At 42.2% G+C, this 17,998-nt stretch overlaps 1 protein-coding gene across 1 annotated transcript; it reads left to right on the top strand.

The window, feature by feature from the left end:
- Positions 1-69: 69 nt before the first annotated feature.
- cunh3orf38 (chromosome unknown C3orf38 homolog) lies at positions 70-5,048 on the top strand. The gene is made up of 3 exons (XM_034134167.1): positions 70-291; positions 638-971; positions 4,360-5,048. The coding sequence occupies exons 1-3, from the start codon at positions 165-167 to the stop codon at positions 4,721-4,723; spliced, it is 825 nt and encodes a 274-aa protein (XP_033990058.1). The 5' UTR covers positions 70-164; the 3' UTR covers positions 4,724-5,048.
- The last annotated feature ends 12,950 nt before the right edge of the window (positions 5,049-17,998 follow it).

The following is a 17,998-nucleotide window of genomic DNA, read 5'->3' as shown; positions in this document are numbered from 1 at the left end:
AATTCCTATAGTCCTGAAAGCAGCTTGGTGTCCTCTGCAGAATGGTCGTACCATGGCTTTTTCCGGAACGTTTTCCCACTCATTCATGTTTCTGTACGGACACTTTTCTAGAAGGACACAAATAGAGGGAAGAGGATCTTAAGTTTCGTTATGCAGTGTCGAAAATGTCTGGACTGTCAGAAACAGAGCGAGCTGGATGTACAAAGTTACTGCAGTCTCTGTCAAAAGACGATGTATTCTCACTCAGTGACACAGTGACGAACAAGCTGATAGTTGTGGAGAATGTGACAGGTAACGTTGTACCAGATAACAAGTAGCAAGATAGCTAGCATACTATCAACTAAAGCTTACTTAACTTTAACTACAATCAATTGCCTTATATTTCAACAGACTGAACAAGTCAATGTTTAACATATATTTTATATTATTTAAATTATATTTTCGTGCCACAGACTTGGTGGGGCTATTTTGTCAGCTATAAATGTCTCAGACATGAACTAACATGACATTAGTTCAGAACATAAAAATGTGCATGAACTGACGCCAGGGACTGCTCGTGCGTTTTTTCTTATACCGAAAGAACATATGTTCAAATAATAACATCATCCATGTGCCTTTTCTTCATATGTTTGTATAGAGGCCATTGGAGCAATTATCACCTTTACTGAAAATGCTGAAGAGTTCCTGAAAAGGAAGAAGGTTCATCGTGACCTCATATTTAAATACCTTGCCAATGAAGGTGTGGTGATGCCCCCAAACAGCGAGAAAAACAAGCTGGTGAAAAGGACCCTGGAGCTCTGGTCTTCTGGGAAGGTAGGGACAGGGTCAGGGTTAGAGCTGGTGCTCGGCCAGCAGTTCTGCCAGTGGTTCTTCCCACTCTTAAACAGTCAGAACCCCTCTCTGGGCCAGCCGCCTCAGGACTGGGGACCAAAACACTTCTGGCCTGATGCGAAGCTATGCCTTCTCTCCAGGTAAGAATGCCATTAACAGTAAGTACATTGAAATTAAGCTACTCTTAGAGATTCACCAAGCAAAATGTCAGGGTTGTCAGATAGTCTGACATTATGGTGACCGGCTATTCAATCTCATATATATGTGCTGTTCAAATTTACACACCTGGCTTAAAATGGTTTTATATCGTAAACACAGTGGCACTTGTCAGGGAATAATTTCCCCTGCATGTCATCTTTCGCCCTCTGACGCAGAGGCCCAGCCTTGGGCAGCATGCTATCTCCCTTAAGGAGGGGCTGCCCTAGCATTTTGTTGTTGTTACCAGTTTATGACCGGGCAACTCTCTGTCAGAGATAGTTATTGTTGTGGGACACCTGGAACACATCCTTCACTATGGGCTCAGAACAGTCTCATAATACACACATGCACACAGAAGGATTCACACTTGTATTTCATGATCCGCAAAAGGATTCACACTTGTGTTTCCGGATCCACACTTGTGTTTTTCAATGCACACACAAATGTGTTCCGTTTCATATACATTTTAAATAAAATCCAAATACAGAAAAAAGTTTTACATATGTATTTTTGATCCTCACATATTTGTTTTCCGTTTAAAACCGCTGCACCTACAAACACAAACCGCTTTCTGTGCATGGATTGCTGTGCATTCGTGTGTGGGTTTTTTGAGACTCCCCTGACGGTCACCCGATTCGTATTTGTAATTTTTTCTATCTATAGCCAATCAGATGTCTCCTCAATTCTAAGCCAATCACATAAGCGCGCCCCCACGAGGGTAGATTTCTTGCGTTCATGACGTAGCGCTTCATGTACGCATTTTGCGCTGTCCGGAGCTGACAGGTCCATGGAGCCTGCCTGCAGGCGCTAATCTCAGGACACTTCCACTCTCAGTACATTGCCACTTTCCGAACAGGAAATGCACGCAAATACAAGCCTTTATATTATTAAGGTACAGTGCCACTTTCCGAACCATTAATGAATGCTTGTGTACATAAAAACGGCAGGCAAAACCGTTTTAAATGTGTGTTTCCTGTATGGTGAATACAGCTGCTTTATTTATGTCTGTATGAAGTTGTTGTGAGTGTGGAGGGAGCAGCTTCAGGTTAGCTTAGCCTAATCGATCAGTGCACTACGAAGCCAGTGCTAGACAGTGAACTGTCAACGGGGGGAGCCCCGCCGGTCATTATCGGCCGATATTCACTTTTAATAGTTTGATCGGTGCTCTCTATAAAGGCCGATCAGGAGAGCTGGATCTGATCGATATGGACATAAACGCGAGTGAAGTTTTAGCGAGCTGCATGAGAAACTGACGGGCTGTCAGGAGAGAGGGAGGGAGAGAGGAAAAGAGAGGAGCCGTTACTCCCGTGTTATTAGCCATATCCGGTCATAGTCCGGTAATTACCTGCTAACGGAAACTCTGCTACACAATTCTTATTATTAATATTATTATTGAAACATGACCGGTAAGTTTCAAATTTGTCCGGTAAAATAAATTCTGTCTGCGGAAACCCTGCTCCGGACAGCGCAAAATGCGTATATGAAGTGTCATGAACGCAATAAATCATACCCTCGTGGGGACGCGCTCATGTGATTGGCTTAGAATTGAGGAGACATCTGATTGGCTATAGATAGAAAATTACAAGTACGAATCGGGTCACCGTCAGGGGAGTCTCAAAAAACCCACACACGATTGCACAGCGATCCATGCACAGAAAGCGGTTTGTGTTTGCAGGTGCAGGGGATTCAAACGGAAAACAAATATGTGAGGATCAAAAATACATATGTAAAACTTTTTTCTGTATTTGGATTTTATTTACATGTATATGAAACGGAACACATTTGTGTGTGCATTGAAAAACACAAGTGTGGATCCGGAAATACAAGTGTGAATCCTTCTTTGTGCATGTGTGTATTATGAGACTGTTCTGAGCCCATAGATGACCCCGAGCCATAAGCGACAACAACTGTGATTCAGTGTCCTCAGCTGTTTAGTCTATCTATTGAAGAATGTTGATTATTACACTCTGAACTAGTTAAAACCTCGAGCTACAGGAGGGTTCTTCAGAATTGATTGTGGCATCTCAACCGTGTGGTCAGATCGTGGCCCGTGACATGTCTTGTGAATTCTCCGGCCGAAGCTCCAAATAAACCGTCAGTGTTTGCCATCAAAGCTCCAGCTCTCCTCGTGTCTCTCTGAGTCCTGACTCCAATTGCTTCAGGAGTTTCCCCCACAGCACTAAAGGCCCTGACACACCAGGCCGAAATCGGCCGTTTTCGTTAATCGGACGACAAAGCGTGCCCTGTCGCCCAAACTCAATTTGGTGTGTCCCGCACCGTCGGCCGTGACACGTCTTATTTGGCCTTTCATGGCCGACGCACGGCTGATTCAACATGTCGGCCACAGGCCAAAGAAATCACTCTGATTGGCTGTTCAGCTAGCAAATCAGTGCATGAGAAGCGAAACGGTTGCTTGAGAATATCTTTCACAAGCAACACTCCAATGGCTGATAGCTCCAGTACCGCACGAAACATGTTTTCGATGGACGAGAGTGAAAATGGAACGCACACACTATTTGTTGTTTGTTTAGATCACGCAGTCTCTTCTTCTTCTTCTCTGTCTTCCGGTTGTTGTCTCTTTTGAATGACGAATACACACTACCGCCGCCTGCTGGTAAGGAGAGTTATTGCCACTCACGCATGCGCAGTTTGTACGTGCTCGGCTGAAGTCTTTGCGGTGTGTTCCAGTGCGACACATGGCCAAGACGCAGAAGAACACGGCGACGCAACAGTCGGCGTCGGCGAGTTCTCTGGTGACTGCTTGGTGTGTCAGGGCCTTAACAGTAACATAGCAGCCACACACACACACAGAATCCTTCCTCTGTCAGGTAATGTGGGGCAGACAGGAGGACGCCTCAAGTTATTATATTATGCATACCTTTACATTCTTGTAAATAGATACGATTCATAGAGATTTATTTCAAAGAATGCAACATACAATTGAATTTTCCATTCAAGAAAAAGTTACAAAATGTTTGTGTATGCTGTCAATTATGTTTTTTAGAAAGACAATTGGAATGGTAGGTCTTAAAAAGACTTTAAAACATAATCAGAATTTGGAAAGTGTATTGCAATATATCTTTTTCTTATAATGATATGTGGTTTGTTGGACTCTCAATGTTCAAATCAGTTATTTATTTTGGGTAGGACCAACTGAACCAATTGTCTTCAACTTTTCTGTATACAAAATGACCATCAGAATGATTTGTGAGATATGATAAGCACCTTTCACACATACAGTAAAGGCTTGAACTAAAGCAGTCACAATACATTTTGGGAAAATAACCCAAAAACTAAACCGTGATGACAGAGCTGTGTCTCTGTTCTCAGAGCTGGCAGCGAGCAGATGGAGGAGTTCCTGGGGGCTGAGCTGGTCAGCCTGCGTCTCCTGGCTCTGACCCGGGACGAGCAGGTCCTCCTCAGCCCCAACCTGGAGCCCCAGGGCCTCAGGACCCTGGCCTCCCCCCACGGCCTGGTGCTGGTGGCAGTAGCCGGGACCATCCACAGAGACGGAGCTTGTCTGGGCGTGTTTGAGCAAATATTTGGCCTCATCCGCTCCCCGCTGGAGAACAACAGCTGGAAGATCAAGTTCGTCAACCTGAAGATCAGAGGGCAGGACTCTCTGGCGGGCGCAGAGACGGCAGCGCCCACCTTGACTTACAACTCCACTGAATTGCAACTTCTCTTCAGTTGATGAGACACTTTATTTGTTGATGTTTAGCATGTCAGGATGTAGGGTTAGGTTCTCACTGTTTCATCTAAATCTACTCGGCATATTGTTGATGTAACATGAACACAGGACAAAACCCGAGAAAAAGAATATTGTTTTCGGCTTTCTAGAAAATATAAGTTTGCTGCTTCTTGTTGTGGAAATATTTTATTTAACTTTATAATGTACTTTTATAAAACATGTTGCTCTTTCATCTTTTGCCTTACTTAAAATACAATGTAAATACAGACATGGATGGGCTTTTGTATATATGTATCAAAATAAATAAATGTAGGTATATCTCAATGTATCCGGGCAGTTATTTCTCTTTCTGGTTTTACTTGTTGATATGAGTGATTCACACTTTTTGTACACACAGTATACAAACAGTTTCTTGATGTTTCCTTGATGATGACACTATTGCTGAATCACTGCGTTGTGGCAATAAGTGGCAGTGAAGTATCCTGTGATTATCAGCAGTAGCATGGAAAAGCATATTAGTCTTACTCCATTTTACATTGTGATAGCATAGTGCACAGCTGTTGGGAGAATAGCAGCCTAGTTGTTATGTTTTTGTTCTCGTTCTATTCATCCCGGGGCACAGTGTAATTTGGCACAACATTTGCCTGATGAATGTAAGTCCCATTCAGCCTCAACCTAAACACAACGAGGATTACTTTGAGTTACTTCCCTTGTTCACACGGAGGCCAGATGCTGTGCAGTCCCGCAGCTCAGACTGATGCTGTATTGAAGGTATAATCATATAATTTCCCCAAGTATTATCCACATGAGCAGATCCGTGTTGCTTTTCTCAAGTCGAAACTCCTCTCACAGATGTGATCATTATAGTATTTCACTGCGAAGAAAGATGTTTTGTCTGATTATCATAGTTGGAATGTATGTGAGTAGATGCATTTTTGTCACATTTGTTTCATATTTGGGACTTCCATCCCTCATAGACCAGCAGAGGACAAGCATCTGTACATTGTGCAGTGACAAAGTACATATATATATATATACTCAACTACATTTTGTAGGGAAATATTATTTTATTTTACTTTAATACCAATACATTTATTTAACACTAGCTACTTTGTACTTCCTATTAAAACACATGATATGCAAAGTAATAAGACATGATGTAGTAGCCTACTTTACTGCCGATGTACCCAGTATTTAAAAAAAACAAAAAAAACATTGACAACATAAATCAATATTCTTTTAACCGGTATTTGAACATCATCATTTACTTTTGGTACTTGGAGTTCATTTCTGCTGATTATACTTCTGTATGTCTACTAAGAGCATTTTCTATTCAGGACTTTAACTTCTGATTGAGTATTTTGAGACCATTATATGTTTGCTTTTAGTTAAGTAAAGGACTTTTTCCAAAACATACATTGTGTCCAAACCAAAGCCTGTCACCAACCCCCGATGATAAAGGGCACGTTTTTGGGCAAGTATTCAATATCCATAAATGTGACCCTCTCCATGCTGTCGGGTTTGATTGCAGGATCTGTTATATTTAATATTTAACATCTTATTTGTTTCTGGCCAAAATGCATATGACACACAAATCATTTGTTACACTCTTTGTTACAATTTGGAAACAGCAAAACTTCTGCCTTGAAAAAGTGAAAAATAAATCAAGTCCGCCCTCATTGCATCCCTGACAGCAGCAGGTTCAGCCTCATTGGCACTCAGTACCAATACCAAAAATATCAAGGGTGAAAGGGTATGAGTCAGGAGGGAGGAGGGGATCTGGCCTCCTCATCATTAACACAGGTCATGAGTTGCTGAGCAACAGCTTAGCAACACCCATACAGTCTATGGTAACACCCGATGGGAGCCTGAAAAGACTCCATCAATATATATCCCTTTAACAGCTTATCCTTTCTGATTGACTGGTACTTTTATTTACCTGTACAAAACACCATTTTCTTTGATATGCTCATATGTCCTATTAATTGGACAAAACGAATACATTTCATAAGCTCCTAATGAAGACGTTATTGGTGAAGTGGATCTAGTTTTCCGTTGATTACTCTGCCATCCCCGGCAGGGCACATGGGGTCTGGTGGGTACAGAATATGCCATTCTGACTCTGTGGCTTTGGTGGGAAATGTTACATGTGGGAAATTATTCTTGGCAGCTGTTCTCAAAGGCTCCTGGAATACTTAATATCTGTGACTGTATGGGTCGGAGCCGCATGGCTCTTTGTGCTTTACTGGGCCATAGTTGTGGTGAGGGGAAACCACTGCAGCCATTGATCTCAGCCTGTTCACCTCTCAGAAAGAATAATAACAAGCTGCTCGCCTTCTGTCTTTATGGCACTTGGCTTCTCTGAGTTTTAATAAGCGGTTTGGCCACGGGCGCAGCTCTGACGCATGGGTTCAAAAATACCGTTACAGTGGCGTCTGGTGATGGTTTTGACTCTGAAAGCTTTTTTTTTCTCTTACATTTTCTTTCCCCTCCTCTAATAGGGAAGTGTGTTTCTCATAAAAAAACATGCGAAAACTTCGATGCATGGCTCTTTGAAATAGCTTATGGGTGGTGAACCATGGAGACTGCTGCTTTAATTGTCAATCCATTTTTCCCCACCTTTTACTTTGATTGTGACTGATTGGATGTTGGGTTTGCTCATAGAAACTGCTTCATTAGGTTTCAAACATTACTTTATTAAACGCTTCACGCCACAGCCATTTTCCACTGTGTGACAATCTGATGGTTTTACACATCCATTAATGCCAAAGTGCATTTTTTTTAAATGTCTACAGCAGTAATTCTCAAAGTGGGGCGTGGGGACACCCAGGATTTTCTCAGCGAGTTGAAGGAGTCCTTGAAGTGGTATTATGCAAAATGAGTCTCATCTTTATAGTGTTTATTAATAGAAATGATCTGAGTGGCTAGAATAACACATGCATGTCCCATTCTCTCAATAAACCTCCAGCTTGTAAAATAGACATTTACTCAATCATTTCATAAATGTGCCCGTACTGTTTGGGTCTTTTTGAAGTAACTTGTGTCCTTATGTGATTTTGGATTTATACAAGAAGTACCATGTTAATATTTCATTTATTTTGCTCAGTGATCCGTCAATTTGATTTGACCTCATGGCGACATGAGGCCAGAAGAGGGCAGACAAGCTGCACCAGAGAGAAGACAGACTTTGATCCCGGGCCAAGAGAAGAGTGGAGTGAAAAAAATCCTTTTAACACTATTACTTGAGGAAACTCATAAATTCCTCAGAGCAATCTGATGTTACCAGGCAATATCTATCCAGCCAATGCCATGAGGAAAACCGTACATTTTTCGATTTTTGAATTGTCCTCCATTAAAGTAATGGGGTTCTAAAAGAGAGACCCGTTAAACTGTTGTCTTTCATAGGCATCAGAGCACGTATTTCACAAGTTATTGAAGTGTCAGTAATTTATCTGTACCCGTGAAGGTGTCAAAGACCATTTTTACACAATACTCTCAGCGGTCTGCATTCTCTGGACAATAAAGACAATGATTTATGATTGGGAAGGGGACGCAATCAATAGGCCATGATATTTCTCCCGCTGACAAAACATGCTGGAGGAGAATTCAATCACAGTTTGACGTAGTTGTCATTTTTGTTGGACTTGCCCTCCAACCCAACAGTGTTTCATAAACCAGTACACACTAACACTGCACAGAAACCACCACATAACTGGAGGAGGAGGGGGGAATGAGGTCAACAGAGTTTGGCGTTGGTGTTAAAACCACAATCCACAATACTCCAACCTCACACTTTCTGTTTGCTCAGGAGGGGTTAGGATTTCATTATTTGTTTTGATTATAGGGCGACAAACTGCTTTGGCTTATTGCACTTTTTATTTATTGCAATTTGAATTGCTCTAGAGCTTTCATTTGAGTAAAGTTAATTATCCGTACATTTTAAGTTGTTCCCAACAACATTATTGATGTTTTGAGTGTCCCGACATCTATTTTATTATTACCCAAGAGAAAAACATCTTGTACGGTCAACTCTAGCCATAAAGTAGTGGTTGTTTCCTGAAAAGGTCTACTTAGACTCAATATGCAAGCAAAGTGATACCATTTGCATTTTAAGGACATTACACAGAGAGGTAATGAGTTCAACAACATTGTGGCATCTGTAGAATCAGGTTTGGCCTCATGTTGGTTTGACCTTACGTAACCTGTTGGGAATGGGCCTGAGCCTTTACAGTCAGTGTGCATCACAGATCTCCCCTAATCACTCTTCATTTCACTCCCCGATGTCCGAGCTGACTTCATTGTTCCGTTTCAACACAAATTGGTTTGGACCGAGGAGGCAGCCGTCACAGTTCATATCAGCCCCTCTCCTGGCCTGGCGGTGTATCCTTACACATGCATCATTATCTCACGTAAACACTGGAAACTGGAGACCGCCGGGGGAACAAACGCCATTCAACGCAACAAAGCGAGGGGCTGAGTGAAAAGATCCTGGGCGGTGACACTCTCGCTTAGCGTCAATTAAAGAAAACAACAAGCAGAGACGTTCCTGGAGGCAGCTGGGTCCAAAGTTTGTATTTATACTGAGGCAAATATGCATGTTTGAGGTGAATGCACCAGCCAAGGATGTTTCAATCAGGAAAACATGGATGGAGAACAAACATGTCCCTCACATTGAGATGTACTTGAGTTGATCTCACAACACAATGCCCTCCCTCCCATCTCTCTTTATCTCTTTATGTCCCTCTCCTTCTCTCACACATAGTGGCTCCACTGTGCAGCTTTGCACTGAGTCCCTTCAGTATGCAGTGCAAGGGCCCCGCTGAGGGCCTTCCCTTGGCTCTCGAACCAAACAGAGAAGATGGTGTTATCAGAGTGCTGCCAGGAGGTTGTCAGCTCGTATTGGGCCGGGCTGACCGAGTGGCCGGTTGGCGGATGCGTGTCCATGCCAGGCTCCCAGCGCCTCCCCTCCATGGACATCTGCTGCGTGTGGAAAAGCTGTGCAGTTTGTCTGCGGCTGCATCTTAATCCTCCATCTCTTCGGCTGCAGCCATGCCTGGCCGAGCAAACCAGCAGCTCTGCTCGCCTTGCTTGTATTAATTGCCCTTGCCTGGCTCGCTGTTTGCTTCTGATTACACTCATTAATTTCAATTCCCCAGGAAGCCACCACCACCACCACCGTAGCTGCCTTTAGACAGGCACACACACACACGCACACGGCACGCACACGCACACACAAACATGCATGGACAGGCGTAAATGTACGAACGGTGTTAGATATTCAAAATGTTTTGTCTCTGCATGTTCTCATTTAGCACACCTACATACAGTCATACTGCAATTATGGTTCAAAATGAGGAGGAGGTAGCTATAGAATAGTTACATTTGAGGGAAACTGTTAGCTCTTAATTATACCCTCCAAATATGTCATCTTAAATATTTATTTTAATTCAATATTTCTTAATCACAAATTCGATTATTAGTGAATTATGGTTTATATCTTTACTAACAATGTAATTCGCTGGTTAAATGTGCACTGTTTCTGAGTCTGTGCATGAGAGTCATGATGATATGTTGACTAATATAAGTTTCATGTTTCTTGTGATCATATGCACAGATGCAAACACCCTCTGCGTCACATTTTTTGAATGTTATTAGCAGCTGTAAGCCGGCGGACAAGAAGAAAGTTGTTCGGACCGGCTGCTCATAAGTCATTGTCCTCATCTCAGCAGGTGGACCACATCTGGTAAACTCCCAACATCTGGGCCAGCAGGGTGGCCTTGTAATTATGGTAGTGCTACAAAATTAACTGTAAAGGAAAATTCAATGTCATACCATATTATTACCTTTGACTCATTACAATTTCAAGCTCATACGCAAACACTTTCCTGAGAGCAAATGTAGCATAATCAGCAAAAGTGAAGCGGCTTAGTGGCGATACGGATTAGACAACATCCTTCCTTAATGAACAAACATGAAACTTTGTGTGTTTATTTAAAATACACAGACATATCAAGCAATTAAAATAACAGCACCACATGCATGTATGGATGATAACACATTACAATAGAGTTGTAGGTGTGTCCACAGAGTGCATCATCCACACTACCTCATCAACTTGTGAGTTTTTTTTTTATCCTTGAAAGTTGAGAGTGACATACTGACTGCGGCTGCTACTCCTCCTCAGCAGCCGCTAAGCTGACCGGAGGGGCAGTAAAACCCCCCCATAATACCAAGCTGTGTGGCCTCTCGCCTTCTGTCACCCTATCACCTCAGAATCTGGGATTTTCTGGGAAAGCGGGGCTTCTGGACTGACTCATCAGACAGCTGTACCTTAAAGGTCCTTGTGGGGGTGTCGCCCCGAGGGTCACTGCCCTGGACTGTGATTTGACGGCCAGGCACAAATAAAAACCCCTGAAGCCTGACAACTTCCTCGCTGAGCCCACGTAACCCAATTAGTGAACCAGTCCTCAGTCGGAGAAAATGAAAACATTCCGGACTCAAACTCCCAAGGCGGCTGTAGTCGTTTATTAAATCCATTTCTTGTTTCACCTTCTTCCTGAGATTTTTCTACGACTGGTTTTAATGGTCCACCAAGGAGTGCCTCAAGAATTCAATGTCATGCCAGTGGGCTGCAAATAAACTGGCTGTGCAGCATCCTGCAGACAAGCTAGAGTTCCTCTCATCATTTTCCCATTGCAATCTTTTTACAGGATACCCAGATAATGAGATTGCCTCCTCTCTGTGGGTGCTGAGGGCCAACGTTACCCAGTGGGCAATGTAGGCCGTGGGGCGAAAGGAGCTGGAGGGTGAAGGCAGAGATGAAGGGAGGAATCAGTGCTGTAGCAGAAGGTCATATTGATTGATAAAGCGCCCAGTGGATCGGGCAGTGGATTGCTCGCCCCCTATAGTGTTTGTTGTGGGATGCCAGACTGCTGCCCTGAAGGCCCTGAACAACACTAACAGGCAGAGAAAGACAGCCAAATCAATGGCCGTCTCACACAGGGCTCTTACACGTTCGTCCCAATCATCTCAAGTGGCTCCCTTGACACCTCTACTTGCCACCACAAAAAAAATAGCAAGATTTGTTAAAGACACAAGAGTTCAGGAAGGAACTGCAAGCTGCGCTAAGGCAATCGATGACTAACATCCTGGTATTATAAAGCAACTCTAACACTCAAATACCACACATTCCAGCCTGAGAAAGATGAGGATGATGAGGAATGTGTGTGAGGAAGGCTACATTTGCCTATTGAGACCAGGCCCCTGGGTGTCTTCTCTTTCCCTTGTGAGCCCCTGACAAAGCCAGATAGGCCTCCTTACTGCTGACAGCCAAATGTCCTCATCCATCCTCATCCAAGAGGCCCGCAGGCGTCATCAACCCCGTCTAGATTTCCCCCGACGAAACCCCAGAGCAGAAATCTCATGCCCCGAGCCCAGGAAAGCGATGGAGTTGGGAGGATCCCCGTGGATTCTCTGTCAATATGTCATCATCGTCATATCTGCCAGTTGGCAGCGAATAGTAACCCGCTGCAGATGTGTCAGCAAAACAGTCTCCATTTTATTAGTATTTCTTTCCACTGAATATCCATTGCAGGACACACACCTCTCCTCTGTATTCACAGGAAGGCTCATAACTCAGGCGGCCCATGATGTGCTTCCCATTCGTGTGACGGAGAGGTATTTGTGATGATGAACGGACACATGGGGGAGTGTTTGTTTTGTGCAAGAAAGGGACTCTTAGCCGGGTGGAGTCGTGCACAGTAAGCAGACGTAAGCACTTATGGTCCAATCTGGCAGTGCTGACAACACAATTTTAGCCAGTTTGGAGAACAAACCGACCGTTTCATAGGATGATACACCTTCAGTACAAATGTAGCGTATGAATTATTTAGTTTAATCTTTGTGTGCGGGGCATCAAGGGAAAATGTGAAGCTTTGGCCATAAAGAAGTCCTTTATAAGTCTCTTCTTTGCTACAATAAAGAGAGTGTTCATAAAAAAGCTTTGAAAAACGTGTATAAAGTTATAGAAGCATCCAGCACACTTTACAACTTTGCCTTCTGAACAATATTCTGACTTTGCTTAGATATAAAGGCTGTTATTTTTAATGTCGCCATCCATCCTCTACCGCAAGCTGCTGCGATTTGCAAAAATACTTCATATCACCATACACAATGTAACTAAATGTTTCATTTAGACCAGAAAGTGCACTGTAAATATGAAGCACTTTGCTAAAAGCCAGGAAATCACCGCAATATCATGGCCATTCGGAGAACAGTATCAAGCTCAGTGGAACATTTCTGGGCTTCTTAATATCAGGCTTCGAGACGGTAATTGTCTTTACTGCATTTAGCGAGGGTCACAGAGAAAGTGACAGGGGAAAAAACGGGCAAAGAAAGAAAGAGAAGAGGGGAAAGGAGAACGAGTGAAGTCTGACTCCTCCCTAAGCGGAGTACCCCTCATAGCAAAGGAGAGCAGAACACGTCCACTCACGCTGCCTTGACGTTCCCTCGGCTGTAATATAATGCACAGCTAATAGAGGACGAGATGACTGAGATTTCATTTCAGGAGCAGCAGCGGTAATGGATGATGATCATGACTGTATTACATGCAATTGAATTTAAAACATTTCAGATATTTTGTTTACTCCCCCTGAGATGTCTATAAATACAGTTTTTCAGCTTTGGGGCAAACAAGAAGCTTTAAATGTGTATGTTTGAACACTCTTTAAAACTGCTTTCTTACGTTGACGTGCATGAGATTGTGTTTGTATTGAGTCCCGCCTAGATTATGGGTGGAGAGAGTCAGAGGCTGCATGTGAGGTGATGTGTGACCTTTAACCGAGGAATGTTTTTCATAGCAGGGTCATCCATCTTCATTTTCTGCTGGTGGTTACTGCGCTGTACAGTATTAATTCAAACAGCTCGAGGTGTTTAGATAGCTCACTCCATCGGGCTAAACACACCCAAACTGTCTGAAATGACATCCATCAGTCAAACCTTGTTTCAATAAAGGATCAGGTTCACTTTCTGTTATCATTTACATGTAATTGAACTCTCAGGGATCACATTCTTTCAGCTACATCAAATATGGAAAAAGGATTTTCAGGAATGACTTCAGATATCCGGAGAAACCATAGAAAACACTCAAGTCTCTCAATATTTGAACTGAAAATCATTCACGGCAATTAGACTTTGGCAAAAGTCTAAAATGTTTTCTTTATTCTATACATCTATTTATTTTAGGATTCATTTCTTTTGTTTGTAATATAAAGCAAACTTTAAACTGCACTAACCTGAAGGAAATTAGATAATCCAAATCAAATATCAGTATGTATAAGAGCTTCCTTGATATTGTTAGAAAAACCACCAAAGTGGACATATTCATTATTGAATTGCAAAGCACCCAGGGTAAAAGTTAGCTTCATGTTAATATGTATAGAAAAGCAGAGAATAGTTCAAAGTTAAAGAAATGATGTAACTTATTTTTAAATATGTTTAATGTCCTTAGTTTAATAGGTGATTTAGGAGTGGGCATTAGCAAGGCCAAAAACACAACAATATCATTTTAGCTGGCAGTTGTTGAGCGAATGGATCGCCCACCTGCACTTGATGTTCTGAAAAACAACACTTTTACAAATGACTCTTTGCTGGTAGAGAGATGAGCGGTTATTTGCAGTGTTTTTTACTTTGAATTTGTCTGATATAAAGTCAACTGTCCTTCCTGCCTCCATAAATCCAGAGACACTAACAAAGTGAGGGAACATTTAAATCCTCTCGCTCCCGGCCGGCCTCTCAAGGACGCTGATTGACATTTTATACAGCTCCTGCAGTTTAGCCGTATTGATGGCATTCAATTTATCTGTATTTTCTTTTAATAAGGGTGCTGCCAGATGCCTGGCGTTTTCAAAGTGCTCTTTGAGAGACAGTGAGTTGCTGGGAAAGGGATGGAGACACAAAGAAGGTCAGAATTAAGCGATGTGCTTTCTCTAAAGCAATTATTTTAAGATACTAGATTTCATTCCCACTTCGCTGGGTAAATGCTGTAATCGGACAGTGACACATTTTAATCATTTGGCCTGTGCTCCAGGACATTAGATTTGTAATGAAGCAATGGCTGTAAGGTTAAGTGCTTACTGTCAGCTTTAATTTGAGGGAGATCACAGATGAAATTGATATACTTATCATTATCATTACTGAAGATGATTTGTTTCTATTGCACACCCTTTGCAATGAATCATGTCAATGCTAAAGTCTACAACCAACAGACATCATCAAACACCCGACAGGCCTCACATCTTTACTTTTTGCATTTTCTAGCACTTTTTGCTTTCAGTTTGGTTGTGAGCAAGTATTTAATGAATACAGGATCTCAATACAAATGGCTCATACACTGTTTACCAAATGTGAACACCTCAAAGCGTCTTAAATGTGAAAGTCAGCTCTTTACCCTCTTAATTATGTGAAGTCTGATGTTCTTAAATGGAAACAAAACTTCACTAATGATTATAGTATATGTTAACTGCTCTAAAACCTGTTAGTGTTGCAACTTCAAATCCTGAACATTAAAAGTGTTAAAAGGCCACTTTGTCCTCCTCTGTCTCTCCAATCAGCACAACATCTATTCCCAGCCATGTTTTATTAATCCATCTGCATCCTCGAAAACTAGGCCAGTCACACAGAGCCCGGACTATCCACTTGTCCTTTGTACAGATGGCATTATTGTTGTTTTTTTCTGTTTTTGTGCTGGGGTCAAATGCACAGAGCAGTGCTTATTTCATTTTTGTAATGAGAGCTGCCTATCAGGGAGCCACAGAGCGGCAAAGAATGGGCTGCAGATGCACAACATGTGGCTGAATGTCTCTGCTGTTCAAATTCTGTCGATATGACTCTGCAGTTTTGGACAGTAATGAGGGGAGTAGTTTGCATTGTGTCTGACAGGCCCTTGTGTCCAAACAACAGTGAAAGGCTGCATTAATTCAGAATAAGACTCTCCATTGCCCTCTCCCCATGCCATCCCCTTAATAAATGCCATCGGGCATCACTGAGTCTAGACGCTCGACCACACAAGGCGACACTGGCTGCCCCCAGTCTGAGACGCTGCCATGTGTGCGTGCTGCTTATTCTGTGTATACCGAGCCACTTACACGAAAGGAAAAACGGATTCATGTGGCACACATGTGCACCACTTGGCTTTGACAGAGAGAGAATAAGCAAGAGTGCCCCCCCTCCCCCTTCTCCCACCTCCTCCTGTGTACGAGGAATCCGAGGCAGACAGTGTCACCCTCCCTGGCTACTGCTTTAATTAAAGCCCTAATGATAGGCTTTCAACTGAGAAGCAACTTATCATCTCACATAATCGCCCGGCACTAGTTAGCGCTGGCAGAATTGCAACCATCTGCTGTGTTCAGAACACATTCTGATCGTTCTTTATGGAGTTCACTTACAGTATTTATATTAGGACACCCCCATAATGTGAAAGTCTGTTTAAACATTGTACATGAATGGGCCACATCTGTGTGAGAGGTGCTTAGATCAGCAATGCAGATGAATAGCCCAACATCCTCCTTTAAGGATATCATCAAGATAAAGTGTTCAGGGGAACTGGTTACTGGACTAGATTTATATGAAGATATCATCACTTTATTTCCCCTTTTTCTTCGTCAATAAGATTTAAGTGGGCATTGATTATATAGACGCAATAAAAAGTGTCACTCACACATAATGTTAATCGGAATACATATTTTTGGAGCTGAAATATGTTACTATTCCTGCCGAGTGCAGACAACTCTTGTTTATTTGAATTAGCCATCTCAAATAGTCCCTCACAGCCCCTGTAAAACAATAACCATGTGTTACTGGAGTTTAAGAGGTTCTGGTACGTTAACTTAGGCTGTTTCCCACACTTTTTAAAATCGTAATTTATAAGTTGTAAATAAAATGGCTGTTGGCGGTAGCTTTATTTTTAGTGTACAAAGATTAAAGTGTTTTGAATCTCCACATCTTATTTACTTCCAGGAAGCTCAAATGTTTTTACCTTTAACTATACCAACACAGGCTATAATACATTTGTGATTGATTTAAACGTGTGAATGGAAGGTGGATGAATACATTATTTTGATGGCTGAAACTTCAGAGTATATTTTATTCAATTATAATAGTCAAAGCCTCTGAAATTCGTATAAAAGATTAAACACTTACAGAAAAAAGGAGAAGCATTTTTCCCAAGATACTTGACGGGCTCGGCTTGTGAAGAATGACTGTAAACTGGATATCTGATGAATGTTCAAAGTGAATAAGATCCTATATGTTGATGAAATTAAGAGGCTTTAAATTGCAGCCACTTAACAACTTGATCTACAGCATGAAAGAAACACTGTTGGTATTTCAAAATCTCTATATCATATTAATGCATTTCCATAAACACCATTTACAAATCAGGTTCCAGTGATGTATTGTTTTCTTATTGTTTGATGTGTTGACACAAACTAAATTACTAAACTACAACCAAATGTTTTCACACTTTCATTAGAGAGCTTTGCACACGGCAATGAGATTTATCCCCGCCGAATCAATCCGAGGTCAAATAAGGAGCACTTAGGGATTATTTACTAGCTCTGAAGCACAGTCATAGTCCTGCTGACAGAAAAAAGCTGCACCCTAAGAGCTGATGTAATTCTTCTCCATGGGTGCCTGAAATGCTCCGCGGAGCTTTGGCACACAAAGTGATGAGAGCAGCTTGACTTCACTGATGTAAATCCTGCCGCTGTTTACTGAGGGCTCCTGATCAAAGGATGGAGGGGGAGATGGACGGTGGCAGGGAGAGCTGTGAAGTAAGGAGGGAAGCTGCAGAGTTGCAAAAATATAAGCGTGTGAGGGGTGTGTGTGTGTAAGGGTTTAATGGCCCGTATTAAACTGAGGAAATTATAATGTTTTGGTTTTTCATGCAATTCAAATTAGAGCAGGTCACTTGTCAGGGTATTTTGAACATGCTGGTACAATGAACAATTCTGCTCTACTTTTCATCTCTTTAAACCTTGCTTGTATTTCCTTTCTTATTCTCTGAGTGTCTTACTTGTTTTGCAAATGTCTCCTTCAAGTTCACCCTATGACACACAGCTCCACCCACCCCCCCTCCCTGTGTGTCTCCTGCCCCCAGCTGAAAGTGAACAGAGGATGACACGAATAAAAAAAGGTTTACTGTCTGCAGAGTTTGACAACCTTTCCCTGCGGGCCTCTTTAATCATCCACGCTTCATTAACTGGCTATCTGTTATCATTT

This window comes from Trematomus bernacchii, unplaced genomic scaffold (genome assembly GCF_902827165.1).
Source record: "Trematomus bernacchii unplaced genomic scaffold, fTreBer1.1, whole genome shotgun sequence".
In the NCBI taxonomy this organism is placed as follows: Eukaryota; Metazoa; Chordata; class Actinopteri; order Perciformes; family Nototheniidae; genus Trematomus; species Trematomus bernacchii.
This window is presented reverse-complemented; position numbering and strand designations above follow the sequence as displayed.